General features: G+C 50.8%; 1 protein-coding gene and 1 long non-coding RNA gene across 2 annotated transcripts; both read right to left on the minus strand.

The window, feature by feature from the left end:
* Positions 1-1,293: 1,293 nt before the first annotated feature.
* LOC139155184 (basic proline-rich protein-like) lies at positions 1,294-11,281 on the minus strand (the record flags this gene model as incomplete). Its single annotated transcript, XM_070730268.1, has 2 exons — positions 11,275-11,281; positions 1,294-3,680 (listed from the first exon to the last, which is right to left on the minus strand). Coding segments are annotated over exons 1-2 (2,394 nt in total), but the record flags the coding sequence as incomplete, so codon positions are not given.
* Positions 11,282-12,420: 1,139 nt separating this feature from the next.
* LOC139155181 (uncharacterized) lies at positions 12,421-14,320 on the minus strand. The gene is made up of 2 exons (XR_011557042.1): positions 14,037-14,320; positions 12,421-12,656 (listed from the first exon to the last, which is right to left on the minus strand). It is a non-coding gene; the product is annotated as an uncharacterized lncRNA (long non-coding RNA).
* Between the last annotated feature and the right edge of the window lie 9,896 nt (positions 14,321-24,216).

Consider the following 24,216-nt stretch of genomic DNA (forward strand, 5'->3'; position numbering starts at 1 on the left):
AACCCTAACCCTAACCCTAACCCTAACCCTAACCCTAACCCTAACCCTAACCCTAACCCTAACCTACCACACCCTAACCCACACCCTAACCCTAACCCACACCCTAACCCTAACCCTAACCCTAACACCCTACCCTAACCCTAACCCTAACCCTAACCCTAACCCTAACCCTAACCCTAACCCTAACCCTAACCCTAACCCAACCCTAACCCTAACCCTAACCCTAACCCTAACCCTAACCCTAACCCTAACCCTAACCCTAACCCTAACCTAACCCTAACCCTAACCCTAACCCTAACCCTAACCCTAACCCTAACCCTAACCCTAACCCTAACCCTAACCCTAACCCTAACCCTAACCCTAACCCTAACCCTAACCCTAACCCTAACCCTAACCCTAACCCTAACCCTAACCCTAACCCTAACCCTAACCCTAACCCTAACCCTAACCCTAACCCTAACCCTAACCCTAACCCTAACCCCTAACCCTAACCCTAACCCTAACCCTAACCCTAACCCTAACCCTAACCCTAACCCTAACCCTAACCCTAACCCTAACCCTAACCCTAACCCTAACCCTAACCCTAACCCTAACCCTAACCCTAACCTTACCCTAACCCTAACCCTAACCCTAACCCTAACCCTAACCCTAACCCTAACCCTAACCCTAACCCTAACCCTAACCCTAACCCTAACCCTAACCCTAACCCTAACCCTAACCTAACCCTAACCCTAACCCTAACCCTAACCCTAACCCTAACCCTAACCCCTTCTATTCTGCCTTGGTGGGATTCGATCCTGTGAAGTCTTGACTTCCATAGCAGAGCACTAGCGCTGTGAGCTATCCCTCCCCTCCCTGTCAGCCCACCTTTTTTTTGGGCCTTTATCTCGCTGTTTCTATGACGTGTCTATAGTTTCCCAGCCATAAGAATGAAAGGTTTGCAGGACCAGCTGTTTTGTGGGGAAACGTGGATTCAAGGGTCATGGCCTTTCCAAACTTCTCAAGCGCTCCTTTCAAACGGACAGAAAAAGCGGGGGGCCTGGGAGGGCCTTGCGTGGGGTGGTCTAGCGCGGGGGGGGGCTACCGCAAGGAGCTGCTGGCGCGGGGTGGCTAGCACGAGGGGGGGCTGGCACGGCGGAGCTGGCGCAGGGAAGGCTGGCGCGGGGGGGGCTGGCAGGGGTGTCTGGCGCAGGGGTGTCTGGCGCGGGGGGGGTGTCTGGCGCGGGGGTGTCTGACGCGAGGGTGGCTGGCGCGGGGGGGGCTGGCGCGGGGGGCCGGCGGTGGGGGGCTCACGGGGAGGCTGGCGCGGGGGGGCTGGCGCGGGGTGTCTGGCGTGGGGTGTCTGGCGCGTGGGTGGCCTGGCGCGGGGTGGCTGGCGTGGGGGAGGCTGACGCGGGGGGTTGGCAGGGGTGTCTGCCGCAGGGGTGTCTGGCGCGGGGGGGTGTCTGGCGCGGGGGGTGTCTGACGCGAGGGTGGCTGGCGCGGAGGGGGCTGGCGTGGGGGGCTGGCGGTGGGGGGGCTCGCGGGGAGGCTGGCGCGGGGGGCTGGCGCGGGGTGTCTGGCACGGGGGTGGCCAGGCGCGGTGGGGGGGCTCGCGGGGAGGCTGGCGCGGGGGTGTCTGGCGCGGGGGTGGCCTGGCGCAGGGTGGCTGGCGTGGGGGAGGCTGACGCGGGGGGGTTGGCAGGGGTGTCTGGCGCAGGGGGTGTCTGGCACGGGGGGTGTCTGGCGCGGGGGTGGCCAGGCGCGGGGGGGCTGACGCGAGGGGGGCTGACGCGAGGGGCTGGTGCGGGGGGGGCTGGCGCGGGGGGGCTGGCGCAGTGGGGCGGCGGTGGGGGGCTTGCGGGGAGGCTGGCGCGGGGGGCTGGCGCGGGGGTGTCTGGTGTGGGGTGTCTGGCACGGGGGTGGCCTGGCGCGGGGTGGCTGGCGTGGGGGAGGCTGACGCGGGGGGGTTGGCAGGGGTGTCTGGCGCAGGGGTGTCTGGCACGGGGGGGGTGTCTGGCGCGGGGGTGGCCTGGGGCGGGGGGTGGCCAGGCGCGGGGGGGGGGGCTGACGCGAGGGGGGCTGGTGCGGAGGGCTGGCGCGGGGGGGGCTGGCGCGGGGGGCCGGCGGTGGGGGGGCTTGCGGGGAGGCTGGCGCGGGGGGCTGGCGCGGGGTGTCTGGCGCGGGGGCTGGCCTGGCGCGGGGTGGCTGCCGCGGGGGGGTTGGCAGGGGTGTCTGGCGCAGGGGTGTCTGGCGCGGAGGGGTGTATGGCGCGGGGGGTGTCTGACGCGAGGGTGGGTGGCGCGGGGGGCTGGCGCGGGGTGTCTGGCGCGGGGGTGGCCTGGGGCGGGGGGTGGCCAGGCGCGGGGGGCTGGCGCGGGTGGCTGCTGGCGTGGGGGGCTGGCACGAGGGGGGCTGGCGCGGGGGGCCGGCGGTGGGGGGCTCACGGGGAGGCTGGCGTGGGGTGTCTGGCGCGGGGGTGGCTTGGCGCGGGGTGGCTGGCACGGGGGAGGGTGGCGTGGGGGGGTTGGCAGGGGTGTCTGGCGCAGGGGTGTCTGGCGCAGGGGTGTCTGGCGTGGGGTGTCTGGCGCGGGGGTGGCCTGGCGCGGGGGTGGCTGGCGCGGGGAGGCTGGCGCGGGGGGCTGGCGCGGGGCTGTCTGGCGTGGTGTCTGGCGCGGGGGTGGCCTGGGGCGGGGGTGGCCAGGCGCGGGGGGGGCTGGCGCGGGGGAGGCTGGCGCGGGGGGTGGCTGGCACGGGGGTGGTTGGCGCGGGGGGCTGGCACGGGGGGGGCTGGCGCAGGGGGGGCTGGCATGGGGGGCTGGCGCAGGGGGGTCTGGCGCAGGGGGGGCTGGCGCGGGGTGGCTTGGCACGGGGGTCTGGCGCAGGGGTGGCTGGCGCGGGGGGTGGCTGGCACGGGGATGTCTGGCGCAAAGTGTCTGGCGCAGGGGTGGCTGGCGCGGGGGAGGCTGGCGCGGGGGGTGGCTGGCGTGCGGGTGTCTGGCGCGAAGGTGTCTGGCGCGAAGGTGTCTGGCGCGGGGGGGGCTGGCATGGGGGGGCTGGCGCGGGGGGACTGGCGCGAGGGGCTGGCGAGGGGGCTGGCGTGGGGGCTCGCAGGGGCGCTGGCGGGGTGGCTGGCGCGAGGGGTGGCTGGCGTGGGGGTTGTCTGGCGCGGGGGAGCTGGTGCGGGGGTCTGCTGCGAGGGCTGGCGCGGGGGCCTCGCGGGGTGGCCTGGCGTGGGGGGGGCTGGCGTGGGGGGGCTGGCACAGGGGGCTGGCGAAGGGGCTGGTGCAGGGGGCCTGGCAGGGGGGCCAGGCGCGGGGGGCCTGGCGCGGGGGGGGGCTGGCGCAGGAGGCTGCCGGGGGGCTGCTGCAGGGGGGGCTGGCGCAGGGGGGTTGGCCTGGTGGTGTCTGGCGTGGGGGGGCTGGCACGGGGGGGGGGCTGGCGCAGGGGTGTCTGGCACGGGGGGTCTGCCGCGAGGGCGTGGGGGCCTTGCGGGGGGGGCTGGCACGGGGTGGTCTGGCACGGGGTGGCGGCTGGCGCAGGGGGGGCTGGCGCGGGCTGGGCTGGCGCAGGGGGCTGGTGGAAGGGCTCGTGGGGAGTCTGGCGCGGGGGAGTCTGGCGCGGGGGTGTCTGGCGCGGGGGTGTCTGGCGTGGGGTGTCTGGAGCGGGGGGCCTGTTGCGGGGGTCTGGCGTGGGGGGGGCTAGCGGGGGGAGGGTAGCGGGGGGGCTAACGGGAGGGGGCTAGCATGGGGGGCTGACGCGGGGGGGGCTGGTGCGAAGGGGGGGCTAGCATGGGGGGGCTAGCGTGGGGCAGGCTAGCCTGCTAGTCCCCAGCCTGCTACGCCCCCCCACACTAGTCCCCTCCACGCTAGCCCCCCACACGCTAGTCCACGGGAGGGCTGGCAAGGGGGGGCTGGCGGGGGGGATGGCAAGGGGGCTAGCGGGGGGGCTAGCGGGGGGGGCTAGCGGGGGGGGCTAGCGAGGGGGGGCTAGCGGTGGAGCGGGGGGGGACTAGCGGGGGGGGCTAGCGGGGGGGGGACTAGCATGGGGGGGAGTAGCGGTGGTCACGTCCGGGTATTGCATACCCCAAAAGAAATCTATTGGATTTTAATTTTATTATCCCATATCTTTATTAACGCCTTATTAATATTAACAAGCGATGATGCGGTTCGCTACATCAAAGGAATGGGGGAACAATCCTGAAAGGCAAGGAGGGTTGGGGCAATTCTAATCTCTGGGGGGAGGTGGTTCCAGAGGGCCGGGGCCGCCACAGAGAAGGTCCCGCCATCACATTCACCCTGCTATGCCTGATTCAGCATTGTTAATAATGGGGAAACTGCCCTCCGGTGGTTATGTCCGGTATTGCACACCCCAAAACAAATCTATTGGATTTCAATTTTATTATCCCATATCTTTATTATTAATGTCTTATTAATATTAACAAGCGATGATGCGGTTCGCTACATCAAAGGAATGGGGGAGCAATCCTGAAAGGCAAGGAGGGTGCGGGCAATTCTAATCTCTGGGTGGAGGTGGTTCCAGAGGGCCGGGGCCGCCACAGAGAAGGTCCCGCCATCACATTGACCCCGCTATGCCTGATTCACATTGGATTTTAATTTTATTATCCGATATCTTTATTATTAACGCCTTATTAATATTAACAAGCGACGATGCGGGTTTCCTACATCAAAGGAATGAGGTAGCAATCCTGAAAGGGGCAATTCTAATCTCTGGGGGGAGTTCCAGAGGGCCGGGGCCGCCAGAGAAGGTCCCGCCGTCACATTAACCCCGCGATGCCTGATTCAGCATTGTTAATGATTGATAGAAACCTGCCCTCCGGTGGTCACGTCCGGTATTTTGCGGAGGCAAAAAAGAAATCTACAGTGAACCCTCGAGTTTCGCGTCCTCAAGTATCGCGAAAGGGCTATTTCGCGAGTTTTCAACCCGGAAGTAAACTCCACCATCTGCGCATGCGTGCCCTTCCACGCATGCGTAGATGGTGGAGTTTCCCCGCCAGGCAGAGGCTTCCCTGGGTCTTCCCCCTTCCCCCAGAGGCTTCCGCGCGTTGCTGGGGAAAGCGCACGCGCTTGGGGACATCCCAGCTCCGCTCCCCAGCTGGGAGGCGGATCTAGGGAGTCCCCACCGCGCGCGCGTTGCTGGGGAAAGCCGCGCGCGCTTGGGGACATCCCAGCTCCGCTCCCCAGCTGGGAGGCGGAGCTAGGGAGTCCCCAAGCGCCGGCGCGCACCCCAGGCGCGAGCAACGGGGGTGGCGGGGCGAAGGGCGGGCGGCAGTGGAAGCAAAAACACCATCTGCGCACGCGCAGATGGTGTTTTTACTTCCGCACCGCTACTTCGCTAAAAATCGATCATCGCGTGGGGGTCCTGGAACGGAACCCTCGCGATGATCGAGGGTTCACTGTATTGGATTTTAATCTTATTATCCAATATCTTTATTATTAACTCCTTATTAATATTAACAAGCGATGATGCGGGTTTGCTACATCAAAGGAATGGGGGAGCAATCCTGAAAGGCAAGGAGGGCGGGGGCAATTCTAATCTCTGGGAGGAGTTGGTTCCAGAGGGCCGGGGCTCCACAGAGAAGGTCCCGCCATCACATTAACCCCGCTATGCCTGATTCAGCATTGTTAATGATGGGAAACCTGCCCTCCGGTGGTCACGTCCAGTATTTTGCAGAGGCAAAAAGAAATCTATTGGATTTTAATTTTATTATCTGATATCTTTATTATTAACGTCTTATTAATATTAACAAGCGATGATGCGGGTTTGCTACATCAAAGGAATGGGGGAGCAATCCTGAAAGGCAAGGAGGGGTGGGGGCAATTCTAATCTCTGGGGGGAGTTGGTTCCAGAGGGCCGGGGCTGCCACAGAGAAGGTCCCGCCATCACATTAACCCCGCTATGCCTGATTCAGCATTGTTAACGATGGGGAAACTGCCCTCCGGTGGTCACATCCTGTACTGCGAAGGCAAAAAGAAATCTATTGGATTTTAATTTTATTATCAGATATCTTTATTATTAACGCCTTATTAATATTAACAAGCGATGATGCGGGTTTGCTACATCAAAGGAATGGGGGAGCAATCCTGAAAGGCAAGGAGGGTGGGGGCAATTCTAATCTCTGGGGGGAGTGGGTTCCAGAGGGGCCGGGGCCGCCACAGAGAAGGTCCCGCCATCACATTAACCCCGCTATGCCTGATTCAGCATTGTTAATGATAGAAAGCTGCCCTCTGGTGGTCACGTCCGGTATTTTGCGGAGGCAAAAAGAAATCTATTGGATTTTAATTTTATTATCCGATATCTTTATTATTAACGCCTAATTAATATTAACAAGCGATGATGCGGATTTGCTACATCAAAGGAATGGGGGAGCAATCCTGAAAGGCAAGGAGGGTGGGGGCAATTCTAATTTCTGGGGGGAGTTGGTTCCAGAGGGCCGGGGGCCGCCACAGAGAAGGTCCCGCCATCACATTCATCCTGCTATGCCTGATTCAGCATTGTTAATGATAGAAAGCTGCCCTCCGGTGGTCATGTCCGGTATTTTGCGGAGGCAAAAAGAATTCTATTGGATTTTAATTTTATTATCCGATATCTTTATTATTAACGCCTTATTAATATTAACAAGCGATGATGGGGGTTTGCTACATCAAAGGAATGGGGGGAGCAATCCTGAAAGGCAAGGAGGGTGGGGGCAATTCTAATCTCTGGGGGGAGTTGGTTCCAGAGAGCCGGGGCCGCCACAGAGAAGGTCCCGCCATCACATTAACCTCGCTATACCTGATTCAGCATTGTTAATGATGGAAAGCTGCCCTCCGGTGGTCACGTCCGGTATTTTGCGGAGGCAAAAAGAAATCTATTGCATTGTAATTTTATTATCCTATATCTTTATTATTAACGTCTTATTAATATTAACAAGCGATGATGCGGGTTTGCTACATCAAAGGAATGGGGGGAGCAATCCTGAAAGGCAAGGAGGGTGGGGGCAATTCTAATCTCTGGGGGGAGTTGGTTCCAGAGGGCCGGGGCTGCCACAGAGAAGGTCCCGCCATCACATTAACCCCGCTATGCCTGATTCAGCATTGTTAACGATGGGGAAACTGCCCTCCGGTGGTCACATCCTGTACTGCGAAGGCAAAAAGAAATCTATTGGATTTTAATTTCATTATCAGATATCTTTATTATTAACGCCTTATTAATATTAACAAGCGATGATGCGGGTTTGCTACATCAAAGGAATGGGGGAGCAATCCTGAAAGGCAAGGAGGGTGGGGGCAATTCTAATCTCTGGGGGGAGTGGGTTCCAGAGGGCCGGGGCCGCCACAGAGAAGGTCCCGCCATCACATTAACCCCGCTATGCCTGATTCAGCATTGTTAATGATAGAAAGCTGCCCTCTGGTGGTCACGTCCGGTATTTTGCGGAGGCAAAAAGAAATCTATTGGATTTTAATTTTATTATCCGATATCTTTATTATTAACGCCTAATTAATATTAACAAGCGATGATGCGGATTTGCTACATCAAAGGAATGGGGGAGCAATCCTGAAAGGCAAGGAGGGTGGGGGCAATTCTAATTTCTGGGGGGAGTTGGTTCCAGAGGGCCGGGGCCGCCACAGAGAAGGTCCCGCCATCACATTCATCCTGCTATGCCTGATTCAGCATTGTTAATGATAGAAAGCTGCCCTCCGGTGGTCATGTCCGGTATTTTGCGGAGGCAAAAAGAATTCTATTGGATTTTAATTTTATTATCCGATATCTTTATTATTAACGCCTTATTAATATTAACAAGCGATGATGGGGGTTTGCTACATCAAAGGAATGGGGGAGCAATCCTGAAAGGCAAGGAGGGTGGGGGCAATTCTAATCTCTGGGGGGAGTTGGTTCCAGAGAGCCGGGGCCGCCACAGAGAAGGTCCCGCCATCACATTAACCCCGCTATACCTGATTCAGCATTGTTAATGATGGAAAGCTGCCCTCCGGTGGTCACGTCCGGTATTTTGCGGAGGCAAAAAGAAATCTATTGCATTGTAATTTTATTATCCGATATCTTTATTATTAACGCCTTATTAATATTAACAAGCGATGATGCGGGTTTGCTACATCAAAGGAATGGGGGAGCAATCCTGAAAGGCAAGGAGGGTGGGGGCAATTCTAATCTCTGGGGAGAGTTGGTTCCAGACGGCCGGGGCCGCCACAGAGAAGGTCCCGCCATCACATTCACCCTGCTATGCCTGATTCAGCACTGTTAATGATAGAAAGCTGCCCTCCAGTGGTCACGTCCGGTATTTTGCGGAGGCAAAAAGAAATCTATTGGATTTTAATTTTATTATCCGATATCTTTATTATTAACGCCTTATTAATATTAACAAGCGATGATGCGGGTTTGCTACATCAAAGGAATGGGGGAGCAATCCTGAAAGGCAAGGAGGGTGGGGGCAATTCTAATCTCTGGGGGGAGTTGGTTCCAGAGGGCCGGGGCTGCCACAGAGAAGGTCCCGCCATCACATTAACCCCGCTATGCCTGATTCAGCATTGTTAATGATAGAAACCTGCCCTCCGGTAGTCACGTCCGGTATTTTGCAGAGGCAAAAAGAAATCTATTGGATTTTAATTTTATTATCCGATATCTTTATTATTAACGCCTTATTAATATTAACAAGCGATGATGTGGGTTTGCTACATCAAAGGAATGGGGGAGCAATCCTGAAAGGCAAGGAGGGTGGGGGCAATTCTAATCTCTGGGGGGAGTTGGTTCCAGAGAGCCGGGGCCGCCACAGAGAAGGTCCCGCCATCACATTAACCCCGCTATACCTGATTCAGCATTGTTAATGATGGAAAGCTGCCCTCCGGTGGTCACGTCCGGTATTTTGCGGAGGCAAAAAGAAATCTATTGCATTGTAATTTTATTATCCGATATCTTTATTATTAACGCCTTATTAATATTAACAAGCGATGATGCGGGTTTGCTACATCAAAGGAATGGGGGAGCAATCCTGAAAGGCAAGGAGGGTGGGGGCAATTCTAATCTCTGGGGAGAGTTGGTTCCAGACGGCCGGGGCCGCCACAGAGAAGGTCCCGCCATCACATTCACCCTGCTATGCCTGATTCAGCACTGTTAATGATAGAAAGCTGCCCTCCAGTGGTCACGTCCGGTATTTTGCGGAGGCAAAAAGAAATCTATTGGATTTTAATGTTATTATCCGATATCTTTATTATTAACGCCTCATTAATATTAACAAGCGATGATGCGGTTTGCTACATCAAAGGAATAGGGGAGCAATCCTGAAAAGCAAGGAGGGTGGGGGCAATTCTAATTTCTGGGGAGAGTTGGTTCCAGAGGGCCGGGGCCGCCACAGAGAAGGCTCTTCCCCTGGGTCCCGCCATCACCTTAACCCTAACCCTAACCCTAATTTTTTACAAATCAATCGTTTTTTATGCACAGACAAGTGAACTTCAAAATTTGATGTACCTCTCTACTTTGGCATTTGAGACTATTTTCATTTTAATAGCAAATACCTCAAAGCCATGATGGCAAACCTATGGTACGCGTGTCACAAGTGGCACATGGAGTCATATGGGTGGACACGCAGGCTCAGGTCTGGTGCACCAGTTGGGCCTTCTGGGCCTAGTGGGAGTCAGGATACATCCTGTTTCACCCTCCAGGGTGGGGTAGGGGAGGCCGTTTTCCCCCTCCCCAAAGGCTGTGCCATCGCGTGCTGGGAGCCATGCATGGGATTATGGGTATGGGCACGCACCCTCCCCCCCCTTTTGCCACGAGAACCAAAAAAGGTTCGCTATTGTTTTTATTGTAAGCCGCCCAGAGTCCAATGTGAAGTTGGGTACGTATAAATTTTACAAAGAAATAAACAAACAAATTGCTGCCTTAGAGGTTTAGGAATGAGAGATTCAATTTAACTTAGATGATTTTTTTCCCCCTAGCATGAATCAGAATAAAGCTGGAAGGGACCTTGGAGGTCTTCTAATACAGCCCCCTGCTCAAGCAGGAAATCTTATACCGTTTCAGGCTAGTCGCTTCTTCCCTAAAGCACCCACGATGTCCGAAGGCCAGCTGTCCCGTTGGTTAATTGCCCTCGCTGTTAGGCAGTTTCTCAATGCCAGGTTGCTTCTCTTTGATTAGTTTCCATCGTTTTTGGTCCTGCCTTTCAGTGCTTTGGGGAATAATTTGATACACTCTTCTTTATGGCAGCCTCTCAAATATTGGGATGCTGCTATCATGTCCCCACTAATCCTTCTTTTCTCTAGATTAGCCAAACCCAAATCCTCCAACTGTTCTTCCTATGTTTTAGCCGCCAGCTCTTGAATCTTCTTAGTTGTCCTTCTCTGCACCTTTCCCAAAGTCTCAACATCTTTTTATACTTTATAAAGTACGCTGCTCAAAAAATCCTTGGAACAAACTTCCAGCAGACGTGGTAGATAAATCCAAAGTAACTGAATTTAAACATGCCTGGGATAAACATATATCCATCCTAAGATAAAATACAGAAAATAGTATAAGGGCAGACTAGATGGACCATGGGGTCTTTTTCTGCCGTCAGACTTCTATGTTTCTATGTTTCTATAAAAATAAAGGGAACCTTCAAATAACACACTCTAGATCTGAATGAATGAAATACTGAACCCTTCGTTCTGTACAAAGTTGAATGTGCCCAAGAGCCTGTATAATTGACTGTCAATCAGTGTTGCTTCCTAAGTGGACGGTTTGATTTCACAAAAGTTTGATTTACTTGGAGTTCTATTCTGCTGTTTAAGTGTTCCCTTTATTTTTTTTGGAGCGGTATATAATTTATACTTTGTTATCAACCCAGGAGAGAATGCGTAGGAACAGAAAGTCAGAATCAAGGGTGTCATAGTAGAACAGCAATGCAATTGGACGTTAGGATGAAACTTTGTTCTGCTTATACTGGAAGGCAAGATAACAAGGCCACGAACCAGAGGCTTTGTGACAACAACAAAACCTAGAGTTTAGCTGCTGGTTAAGGAGCTAAACTGCTGAAAAATGAGAAAAAATTAAAGCCAGGCCAATTAATAGAAACTGTTTAATCAGAATACTGTTCCCGGGAATCATACGTAAACACAATCCTGTAATGTGCGTTGGGATAAGACCGGAAAAATGGAGCCCCTGCATCTCCTCGTTCTGTGGCCCTTATTTCAGTAGTGTCATGACAGCTTAAGAATGTTCGAGGGGGGAGTGAAAGCTGTTTGACTTTTTTCAAACTCTATTTTTAAGAATTTAACGGATTAAGAGTTGGAAGGACCTTACAGGTCATCTAGTCCAAGCGGGAGACCCTACGTCTGCTTCTACCTAGGATCAAACTCACAAACTCCCGATAGTGAGGGGAGAGCTCCACTTCTTGGCCACAATAGCTGCCTTACAAAAAGTTGAAAGAAGTTGACCGTCCTGTTAAGCATAAGTAGTTGTTTATGGATTAGATATGGTGCTACATCTATTTATTTTATTTGTTTGTTTGTTTTGTCAAGTATGGATTGGTGGTATACAAAGATATAATAATATTTATATACAGGATACTGTACTAGAAACATTAGGACAGGGGATGGAAGGCACGCTGGTGCGCTTATGCACGCCCCTTACTAACCTCTTGGGAATCAGGAGATGTCAAAAGTAGATAATCTAAGGGTAAAGTTTTGGGGTTTAAGAGATGATACTACAGGTAGTGACTTCCATGCATCAACTACTCGGTTACTAAATTTGTATTCCCTGCAGTCAAGTTTGGAGCGGTTTACTTTAAGTTTGTATCTGTTGTGTGCTCGTGTGTTGTTGTGGTTGAAGCTGAAGTAGTCTTTGACGGGAAGGACGTTGTAGCAGATGATTTTATGGGCTTTGGTTGTCGTGTTTAAGGGGACGTAGGTCTAAGCTTTCTAAACTTAGGATTGTAAGTCTAGTTACGTAGGGTATTCTGTTACGAGTGGAGGAGTGGAGGGCTCTTCTAAAAAAATATCTCTGGATGTTTTCTAGAGTGTTTATGTCGGAAATGCGGTGGGGGTTCCAGACAGATGAGCTGTATTCGAGGCTTGGTCTGGCAAAGGTGGTTCTTTCTGACTCTAGTTCAAAAATAGCAGCTCAGCATCAGCTTGCTATGGCTACGTGAATTCTTGCGTGAAGACACGCTTGAGTCTGTCTTGAGTCCTGGTAACTATAAGGACAAGTCTTCTAGCCCAGTGTTTGGAAGTGGTTTGCCAATTACTTCTTCCTAAGCCGAAAGAGAATGACTGTGGTTGGCTTGCATGCATAAGGCAGGACTGGAATTCAGATCTCCCATTAACCTGTAGGCCAAACTAGCCTTCGGTCATGTATGCGTGAATTTGTGGGTGTTGTGTATCTACACAAACACAGGTGGACTCATTTATATTAGGCCAAAACTATGCCGTGAAATCCAATAAAAATGACCAGAACCTAGATGTTTTTAATTCCAATGACAAATGATATTATGGAAGCTTTATCTGAAATGCATTACTAGACAGATTCCATATATCTAGCTTCTATTTTTAAATGCTGCTCACCTCCAATTGCTGCTGTTCCATCTTAGTCAGCAAGAACTTTGAGTAGATGTTGCTTTTTTCAAGAAAGTGTTGAAGTCTCTTGTAGCGCATCTCATTTCAATCTCTGTCCCTATTCATGTAAGCCTGTGAGGGGGGAAAAAGTAATCAATTATAAATATCGACATTAACTGAACGTGCTATTGGAAATATAAACATTTGTATTATCTTTCACCAATTAAAGAATAGTTCATCCCTACTCTTTCCTTCAAGGACCCACTGGAAATACAGCCTTTTATTCAACCAAAGCAGCTACTCATCCAGAGCAGCTGTTTGGCTCTGAATTTTCTACATACAGTGTCAGATAAACATGTTATATTGTTGTAATATAGTGAGGGTGTTCCGAGTACATCAGATTTGATTTATTTTCTATTTGCCAATATATAATTCCTCCCTGTCAATCACGATTCTGATTTTATTTGGATTTATATGCCGCCCCTCTGTGAGGACTGGGGCAGCTTGGAACATATTATATATTAGATTAGATTAGATTAGATTAGATGGATGAATGGATGGATGGATGACTGGGGTGTTAAGCCGCCCCAGTCCTCATCTATCTATCTATCTCTCTTTCTATCTATATATCCTAATCCAATTAAATTTACAAGTAGTTAATCTAAACCCCATGTTTAAAAATCAATCAGCCCCATTCAAACAGGCAAACACACGTTTTCATACATAGGCCAGGTTGGCTGAGGTATTGCTTTATGTTGTGGGTGATTGACTGAATAAATGAATGAATAAATAAATAAATAAATAAATATAAACAATAAATTTCCCACATTTCTAACATTAGATGTCAACTTTCAGCAAGGCAGGGGAAAATGTAGGCTTGCAGGCAGTTTGGGGGAGTTAAAGGAGGTTTAATTTTATTTGCATGCTTTTTACAAGAATTTTAAATTCTGTCCTAAGTCCTTGGAGAGGGGTGGGATATAAATGCAATAAATACTACTACTACTAGTAGTAGTAGTAGTCATAGTAGTACTAGTACTACTACTAGTAATTTGGGCGGAGGGGATGGATCTCTGAATTTATTGTGTACCAAAAAAATCCTGGACCACAAATAAAGCTGAGGGACAAAATTTTAGCGAGGGGGGGGAAAACATCTAAAACCGAAGCCCTTTTTGCAGGCTGCCCAGGTGCCCCCCCCCCCCCCCCCTGCTGCTCTCTCCTCGAGGAGAAAAACGACGCAAGGGGGAAATGGAGAAGCATTTATTTTATTTCATTCACTTGCTGGGCGTCGTCGAAGTGGAATAAATGCAAGTCAAGTCAAGTGCGTATTTGGCGGCACACAAAGCTCCGAGGCTGCGTGAAGACAATTCCCTCGTTTCTGGAGGGAAAGTTGAGGCGCTCAATCCCGGTTTCATGTGAGAGAATTAAAATAAATGAAACCACTACGAAGTCTCTCCGGGCCTCCTCCCGCCCCGGAGCCCCGTCCCAGCCCCTCCGAGTGCTCGGGCCCCGCACCTCCTCCGGCCTCCGCCGCTCCGTTTCGCGGCCCTCAGCCCCCAGGCGCGCCTTCTCCTGCCGCATGGCCGCCGTGATGACCGCCGCCGCCGCCTCCTCCTCCATGCTGGTTTCGGCCGCCTCGGCCACAGCGGACTCGGCCTCCCCTGCGCTCGGGCTGCTGCTCCCGGTCGGCACGGCTGCCCGCGAGCGTCTCGAACCCTGCGCGCTTCTAGAGGGCTCAAGAGCGACCACTCAATCCCAACCTGAGGAAACTCGCGCGGTTTTCACTCCTGCACTGAGGCCGACGCTCCCAACACACGCACGACGCCCGCATGGGGGGGGGGGGGGGGAAGGCTGGGGGAGGGCAGGGCCAGAAAATTCCAGAAAATACTACAAAATTCCGAAAAATTCTAGAAAATTTCAGGAAATTCCGGAAAATTCTAGAATTGCCGCGTGCCTGACGGCAGAGGTGGGTTTTCAGTAGCTTACAAAAGGCAAGGAGGGTGGGGGCCATTCTAATCTCTGGGGGGAGTTGGTTCCAGAGGGCCGGGGCCGCCGCAGAGAAGGTCCCGATATCACATTGACCCCGCTATGCCTGATTCAGCATTGTTAAGGATAGAAAACAGCCCTCCGGTGGTCACGTCCGGTATTGCGGACGCCAAAAGAAATCTACAGAATTGGATTTTAATTTTATTATCCGATATCTTTATTTTTAACAACCGATGATGCGGGTTTGCTACATCAAAGGAATGGGGGAGCAATCCTGAAAGGCAAGGAGGGTGGAGGCAATTCAAATCTCTGGGGGGAGTTAGTTCCAGAGGGCAGGGGCCGCCACAGAGAAGGTCCCGCCATCACATTAACCCTGCTATGCCTGATTCAGCATTGTTAATGATAGAAAACTGTCCTCCGGTGGTCACGTATTGCGGACACAAAAAGAAATCTACTTTTTAAATTGGATTTTAATTTTATTATCCGATATCTTTATAATTAATGCCTTATTAATATCAAAAAGCCATGATGCGGTTTCCTACATCAAAGGAATGGGGGAGCAATCCTGAAAGGCAAGGAGGGTGGGGGCAATTCTAATCTCTAGGGGGAGTTGGTTCCAGAGGGCCGGGGCCGCCACAGAGAAGGTCCCGCGATCACATTAACCCTGCTATGCCTGATTCAGCATTGTTAATGATAGAAAACTGTCCTCCGGTGGTCACGTATTGCGGACACAAAAAGAAATCTACTTTTTAAATTGGATTTTAATTTTATTATCCGATATCTTTATAATTAATGCCTTATTAATATCAAAAAGCCATGATGCGGTTCGATACATCAAAGGAATGGGGGAGCAATCCTGAAAGGCAGGGAGGGTGGGGGCAATTCTAATCTCTGGGGGGAGTTTGTTCCAGAGGGCCGGGGCCGCCACAGAGAAGGTCCCGCCATCACATTAACCCTGTTATGCCTGATTCAGCATTGTTAATGATAGAAAACTGCTCTCCGGTGGTCACGTATTGCGGACACAAAAAGAAATCTACTTTTTAAATTGGATTTTAATTGTATTATCCGATATCTTAATAATTAATGCCTTATTAATATTAACAAGCCATGATGCGGTTCGCTACATCAAAGGAATGGGGGAGCAATCCTGAAAGGCAAGGAGGGTGGGGGCAATACTAATCTCTGGGGGGAGTTGGTTCCAGAAGGCCGGGGCCGCCACAGAGAAGGTCCCGCCATCACATTCACCCTGCTATGCCTGATTCAGCATTGTTAATGATAGAAAACTGCCCTCCGGTGGTCAGGTCCGGTATTGCGGACACAAAAAGAAATCTATTGGATTTTAATTTTATTATCCGATATCTTTATTATTAATGCGTTATTAATATCAACAAGCCATGATGCGGTTTGATACATCAAAGGACTGGGGGAGCAATCCTGAAAGGCAAGGAGGGTGAGGGCAATTCTAATCTCTGGGGGGAGTTTGTTCCAGAGGGCCGGGGCCGCCACAGAGAAGATCCCGCCATCACATTCACCCTGCTATGCCTGATTCAGCATTGTTAATGATAGAAAATTGCCCTCCGGTGGTCACGTATTGCGGACACAAAAAGAAATCTACTTTTTAGATTGAATTTTAATTTTATTATCCTATATCTTTATTATTAATGCCTTATTATTATTAACAAGCCATGATGCAATTTCCTACATCAAAGGATTGGGGGAGCAATCCTGAAAGGCAAGGAGGGTGGGGGCAATTCTAATCTCTGGGGGGACTTGGTTCCAGAGGGCCGGAGCCGCCACAGAGAAGGTCCCGCCATCACATTCACCCTGCTATACAGTACCTGATTCAGAATTGGTAATGATAGAAAACTGCCCTCCGGTGGTCACGTATTGCGGACACAAAAAGAAATCTACTTTTTCAATTGAATTTTAATTTTATTATCCTACATCTTTCTTATTAATGCCTTATTAATATTAACAAGCCATGATGCGGTTCTCTACATCAAAGGAATGGGGGAGCAATCCTGAAAGGCAAGGAGGGTGGGGGCAATTCTAATCTCTGGGAGGAGTTTGTTCCAGAGGGCCGGGGCCGCCACAGAGAAGGTCCCGCCATCACATTCACCCTGCTATGCCTGATTCAGCATTGTTAATGATAGAAAACTGCCCTCCGGTGGTCACATATCGCGGACACAAAAAGAAATCTACTTTTTAAATTGGATTTTAATTTTATTATCCTATATCTTTATTATTAATGCCTTATTATTATTAACAAGCCATGATGCGGTTTGCTACATCAAAGGAACGGGGGAGCAGTCCTGAAAGGCATGGAGGGTGGGGGCAATTCTAATCTCTGGGGGGAGTTGGTTCCAGAGGGCCGGGGCCGCCTCAGAGAAGGTCCCGCCATCACATTAACCCCGCTATGCCTGATTCAGCATTGTTAATGATAGAAACCTGCCCTCCGGTGGTCACGTCCGGTTCCAGAGGGCCGGTTCCAGAGGGCCGTGGCCGCCACAGAGAAGGTCCCGCCTTGACATTAACCCCGCTATGCCTGATTCAGCATTGTTAATGATAGTAAAGCTGCCCTCCGGTGGTCACGTCCGGTATTTGGCGGAGGCAAAAAGAAATCTATTGGATTTTAATTTTATTATCCGATATCTTTATTATTAACGCCTTATTAATATTAACAAGCGATGATGGGGGTTTGCTACATCAAAGGAATGGGGGAGCAATCCTGAAAGGCAAGGAGGGTGGGGGCAATTCTAATCTCTGGGGGGAGTTGGTTCCAGAGGGCCGGGGCCGCCACAGGGTAGGTCCCGCCATCACATTAACCCCGCTATGCCTGATTCAGCATTGTTAATGATAGAAACCTGCCCTCTGGTGGTCGCGTATGATATTTTGCGGATGCAAAAAGAAATCTAAAGTATTGGATTTTAATTTTATTATCCGATATCTTTATTATTAACGCCTTATTAATATTAACAAGCGATGATGCGGTTTGCTACATCGAAGGAATGGGGGAGCAATCCTGAAAGGCAAGGAGGGTGGGGGCAATTCTAATCTCTGGGGGGAGTTTGTTCCAGAGGGCCGGGGCCGCAACAGAGAAGGTTCCGCCATCACATTAACCCCGCTATGCCTGATTCAGTATTGTTAAGGATAGAAACCTGCCCTCCGGAGGTCACTTCCGGTATTTTGCGGAGGCAAAAAGAAATCTTTTGGATTTTAATTTTGTTATCCGATATCTTTATTATTAACACCTTATTAATATTAACAAGCGATGATGCGGGTTTGCTACATCAAAGGAATGGGGGAGCAATCCTGAAAGGCAAGGAGGGTGGGGGCAATTCTAATCTCTGGGGGGAGTTGGTTCCAGAGGGCCGGGGCCGCCACAGAGAAGGTTCCGCCATCACATTAACCCCGCTATGCCTGATTCAGCATTGTTAAGGATAGAAACCTGCCCTCTGGTGGTCACTTCCGGTATTTTGCGGAGGCAAAAAGAAATCTTTTGGATTTTAATTTTGTTATCCGATATCTTTATTATTAACGCCTTATTAATATTAACAAGCGATGATGCGGGTTTGCTACATCAAAGGAATGGGGGAGCAATCCTGAAAGGCAAGGAGGGTGGGGGCAATTCTAATCTCTGGAGGGAGTTGGTTGCAGAGGGCCAGGGCCGCCACAGAGAAGGTTCCGCCATCACATTAACCCCGCTATGCCTGATTCAGCATTGTTAAGGATAGAAACCTGCCCTCCAGTGGTCACGTCCGGTTCCAGAGGGCCGGTTCCAGAGGGCCGTGGCCGCCACAGAGAAGGTCCCGCCATGACAATAACCCCGCTATGCCCAATTCAGCATTGTTAAGGATAGAAACCTGCCCTCCGGTGGTCACGTCCGGTGTTTTGCGGAGGCAAAAAGAAATCTACTAGATTTTAATTTTATTATCCGATATCTTTATTATTAACACCTTATTAATATTAACAAGCGATGATACGGTTTGCTACATCGAAGGAATGGGGGAGCAATCCTGAAAGGCAAGGAGGGTGGGTGCAATTCTAATCTCTGGGGGGAGTTTGTTCCAGAGGGCCGGGGCCGCAACAGAGAAGGTTCCGCCATCACATTAACCCCGCTATGCCTGATTCAGTATTGTTAAGGATAGAAAGCTGCCCTCCGGTGGTCACTTCCGGTATTTTGCGGAGGCAAAAAGGAATCTTTTGGATTTTAATTTTGTTATCCGATATCTTTATTATTAGCGCCTTATTAATATTAACAAGCGATGATGCGGGTTTGCTACATCAAAGGAATGGGGGAGCAATCCTGAAAGGCAAGGAGGGTGGGGGCAATTCTAATCTCTGGGGGGAGTTGGTTCCAGAGGGCCGGGGCCGCCACAGGATAAGTCCCGCCATCACATTAACCCCGCTATGCCTGATTCAGCATTGTTAAGGATAGAAAGCTGCCCTCCGGTGGCCACGTCAGGTATTTTGCAGAGGCAAAAAGAAATCTACAGTATTGGATTTTAATTTTATTATCCGATATCTTTATTATTAACACCTTATTAATATTAACAAGCGATGATACGGTTTGCTACATCGAAGGAATGGGGGAGCAATTCTGAAAGGCAAGGAGGGTGGGTGCAATTCTAATCTCTGGGGGGAGTTTGTTCCAGAGGGCCGGGGCCGCAACAGAGAAGGTTCCGCCATCACATTAACCCCGCTATGCCTGATTCAGTATTGTTAAGGATAGAAAGCTGCCCTCCGGTGGTCACTTCCGGTATTTTGCGGAGGCAAAAAGGAATCTTTTGGATTTTAATTTTGTTATCCGATATCTTTATTATTAGCGCCTTATTAATATTAACAAGCGATGATGCGGGTTTGCTACATCAAAGGAATGGGGGAGCAATCCTGAAAGGCAAGGAGGGTGGGGGCAATTCTAATCTCTGGGGGGAGTTGGTTCCAGAGGGCCGGGGCCGCCACAGGGTAGGTCCCGCCATCACATTAACCCCGCTATGCCTGATTCAGCATTGTTAAGGATAGAAACCTGCCCTCCGGTGGCCACGTCAGGTATTTTGCAGAGGCAAAAAGAAATCTACAGTATTGGATTTTAATTTTATTATCCGATATCTTTATTATTAACACCTTATTAATATTAACAAGCGATGATACGGTTTGCTACATCGAAGGAATGGGGGAGCAATCCTGAAAGGCAAGGAGGGTGGGTGCAATTCTAATCTCTGGGGGGAGTTTGTTCCAGAGGGCCGGGGCCGCAACAGAGAAGGTTCCGCCATCACATTAACCCCGCTATGCCTGATTCAGTATTGTTAAGGATAGAAAGCTGCCCTCCGGTGGTCACTTCCCGTATTTTGCGGAGGCAAAAAGGAATCTTTTGGATTTTAATTTTGTTATCCGATATCTTTATTATTAGCGCCTTATTAATATTAACAAGCGATGATGCGGGTTTGCTACATCAAAGGAATGGGGGAGCAATCCTGAAAGGCAAGGAGGGTGGGGGCAATTCTAATCTCTGGGGGGAGTTGGTTCCAGAGGGCCGGGGCCGCCACAGGGTAGGTCCCGCCATCACATTAACCCCGCTATGCCTGATTCAGCATTGTTAAGGATAGAAAGCTGCCCTCCGGTGGTCACATCCAGTATTTTGCGGAGGCTTTAATTTGATTATCCGATATCTTTATTATTAACGCCTTATTAATATTAACAAGGGATGATGCGGGTTTGCTACATCAAAGGAATGGGGGAGCCATCCTGAAAGGCAAGGAGGGTGGGGGCAATTCTAATCTCTGGGGGGAGTTGGTTCCAGAGGGCCGGGGCCTCCACAGAGAAGGTCCCGCCATCACATTAACCCCGCTATGCCTGATTCAGCATTGTTAAGGATAGAAACCTGCCCTCCGGTGGTCACTTCCGGTATTTTGCGGAGGCAAAAAGAAATCTATTGGATTTTAATGTTATTATCCGATATCTTTATTATTAACGCCTTATTAATATTAACAAGCGATGATGCGGGTTTGCTACGTCAAAGGAATGGGGAAACAATCCTGAAAGGCAAGGAGGGTGGGGGCAATTCTAATCTTTGGGGGGAGTTGGTTCCAAAGTGCCGGTGCCACCACAGAGAAGGTCCCACCATCACATTAACCCCGCTATGCCTGATTCAGCATTGTTAAGGATAGAAACCTGCCCTCCGGTGGTCACGTACGGTAATTTGCGGAGGCAAAAAGAAATCTATTGGATTTTAATTTTATTATCCGATATCTTTATAATTAATGCCTTATTAATATTAACAAGCCATGATGCGGTTTGATACATCAAAGGAATGGGGGAGCAATCCTGCCCTCTGGTGGTCACGTCCGGTGTTTTGCGGAGGCAAAAAGAAATATATCGGATTTTAATTTTATTATCCGATATCTTTATTATTAACGCCTTATTAATATTAACAAGCGATAATGCGGGTTGGCTACATCAAAGGAACGGGGGAGCAGTCCTGAAAGGCATGGAGGGTGGGGGCAATTCTAATCTCTGGGGGGATTTGGTTCCAGAGGGCCGGGGCCGCCACAGAGAAGGTCCCGCCATCACATTAACCCCGCTATCCCTGATTCAGCATTGTTAATGATAGAAACCTGCCCTCCAGTGGTCACGTCCGGTTCCAGAGGGCCGGATCCAGAGGGCCGTGGCCGCCACAGAGAAGGTCCCGCCATGACATTAACCCAGCTATGCCTGATTCAGCATTGTTAATGATAGAAACCTGCCCTCCGGTGGTAACGTCCGGTATTTTGCCGAGGCAAAAAGAAATCTATTGGATTTTAATTTTATTATCCGATATCTTTATTATTAACGCCTTATTAATATTAACAAGCGATGATGCGGGTTTGCTACATCAAAGGAATGGGGGAGCAATCCTGAAAGGCAAGGAGGGTGGGGGCAATTCTAATCTCTGGGGGGAGTTGGTTCCAGAGGGCCGGGGCCGCCACAGGGTAGGTCCCGCCATCACATTAACCCCGCTATGCCTGATTCAGCATTGTTAATGATAGAAACCTGCCCTCCGGTGGCCACGTCAGGTATTTTGCAGAGGCAAAAAGAAATCTACAGTATTGGATTTTAATTTTATTATCCGATATCTTTATTATTAACACCTTATTAATATTAACAAGCGATGATACGGTTTGCTACATCGAAGGAATGGGGGAGCAATCCTGAAAGGCAAGGAGGGTGGGTGCAATTCTAATCTCTGGGGGGAGTTTGTTCCAGAGGGCCGGGGCCGCAACAGAGAAGGTTCCGCCATCACATTAACCCCGCTATGCCTGATTCAGTATTGTTAAGGATAGAAAGCTGCCCTCCGGTGGTCACTTCCGGTATTTTGCGGAGGCAAAAAGGAATCTTTTGGATTTTAATTTTGTTATCCGATATCTTTATTATTAGCGCCTTATTAATATTAACAAGCGATGATGCGGGTTTGCTACATCAAAGGAATGGGGGAGCAATCCTGAAAGGCAAGGAGGGTGGGGGCAATTCTAATCTCTGGGGGGAGTTGGTTCCAGAGGGCCGGGGCCGCCACAGGGTAGGTCCCGCCATCACATTAACCCCGCTATGCCTGATTCAGCATTGTTAATGATAGAAACCTGCCCTCCGGTGGCCACGTCAGGTATTTTGCAGAGGCAAAAAGAAATCTACAGTATTGGATTTTAATTTTATTATCCGATATCTTTATTATTAACACCTTATTAATATTAACAAGCGATGATACGGTTTGCTACATCGAAGGAATGGGGGAGCAATCCTGAAAGGCAAGGAGGGTGGGTGCAATTCTAATCTCTGGGGGGAGTGTGTTCCAGAGGGCCGGGGCCGCAACAGAGAAGGTTCCGCCATCACATTAACCCCGCTATGCCTGATTCAGTATTGTTAAGGATAGAAAGCTGCCCTCCGGTGGTCACTTCCGGTATTTTGGGGAGGCAAAAAGGAATCTTTTGGATTTTAATTTTGTTATCCGATATCTTTATTATTAGCGCCTTATTAATATTAACAAGCGATGATGCGGGTTTGCTACATCAAAGGAATGGGGGAGCAATCCTGAAAGGCAAGGAGGGTACGGGCAATTCTAATCTCTGGGGGGAGTTGGTTCCAGAGGGCCGGGGCCGCCACAGAGAAGGTTCCGCCATCACATTAACCCCGCTATGCCTGATTCAGCATTGTTAATGATAGAAACCTGCCCTCCGGTGGTCACGTCCGGTTCCAGATGGCCGGTTCCAGAGGGCCGTGGCCGCCACAGAGAAGGTCCCGCCATGACATTAACCCCGCTATGCCCGATTCAGCATTGTTAATGATAGAAACCTGCCCTCCGGTGGTCACGTCCGGTATTTTGCAGAGGCAAAAAGAAATCTACAGTATTGGATTTTAATTTTATTATCCGATATCTTTATTATTAACGCCTTATTAATATTAACAAGCGATGATGCGGTTTGCTACATCGAAGGAATGGGGGAGCAATCCTGAAAGGCAAGGAGGGAGGGGACAATTCTAATCTCTGGGGGGAGTTGGTTCCAGAGGGCCGGGGCCGCCACAGGGTAGGTCCCGCCGTCACATTAACCCCGCTATTCCTGATTCAGCATTGTTAATGATAGAAACCTGCCCTCTGGTGGTCACGTATGATATTTTGCGGACGCAAAAAGAAGTCTATTGGATTTTAATTTTGTTATCCGATATCTTTATTATTAACGCCTTATTAATATTAACAAGCGATGATGCGGGTTTGCTACATCAAAGGAATGGGGGAGCAATCCTGAAAGGCAAGGAGGGTGGGGGCAATTCTAATCTCTTGGGGGAGTTGGTTCCAGAGGGCCAGGGCCGCCAAAGAGAAGGTCCCGCCATCACATTAACCCCGCTATGCCTGATTCAGCATGGTTAAGGATAGAAACCTGCCCTCCGGTGGTCACGTCCGGTTCCAGAGGGCCGGTTCCAGAGGGCCGTGGCCGCCACAGAGAAGGTCCCGCCATGACATTAACCCCGCTATGCCCGATTCAGCATTGTTAATGATAGAAACCTGCCCTCCGGTGGTCACTTCCGGTATTTTGCGGAGGCAAAAAGAAATCTATTGGATTTTAATGTTATTATCCGATATCTTTATTATTAACGCCTTATTAATATTAACAAGCGATGATGCGGGTTTGCTACGTCAAAGGAATGGGGGAACAATCCTGAAAGGCAAGGAGGGTGGGGGCAATTCTAATCTTTGGGGGGAGTTGGTTCCAAAGTGCCGGTGCCACCACAGAGAAGGTCCCACCATCACATTAACCCCGCTATGCCTGATTCAGCATTGTTAATGATAGAAACCTGCCCTCTGGTGGTCACGTATGATATTTTGCGGACGCAAAAAGAAGTCTATTGGATTTTAATTTGATTATCCGATATCTTTATTATTAACGCCTTATTAATATTAACAAGCGATGATGCGGGTTTGCTACATCAAAGGAATCGGGGAGCAATCATGAAAGGCAAGGAGGGTGGGGGCAATTCTAATCTCTTGGGGGAGTTGGTTCCAGAGGGCCGGGGCCGCCAAAGAGAAGGTCCCGCCATCACATTAACCCCGCTATGCCTGATTCAGCATGGTTAAGGATAGAAACCTGCCCTCCGGTGGTCACGTCCGGTTCCAGAGGGCCGGTTCCAGAGGGCCGTGGCCGCCACAGAGAAGGTCCCGCCATGACATTAACCCCGCTATGCC

The sequence above is a fragment of the Erythrolamprus reginae genome (genome assembly GCF_031021105.1).
Source record: "Erythrolamprus reginae isolate rEryReg1 chromosome 13 unlocalized genomic scaffold, rEryReg1.hap1 SUPER_13_unloc_5, whole genome shotgun sequence".
NCBI lineage: Eukaryota > Metazoa > Chordata > Lepidosauria > Squamata > Dipsadidae > Erythrolamprus > Erythrolamprus reginae.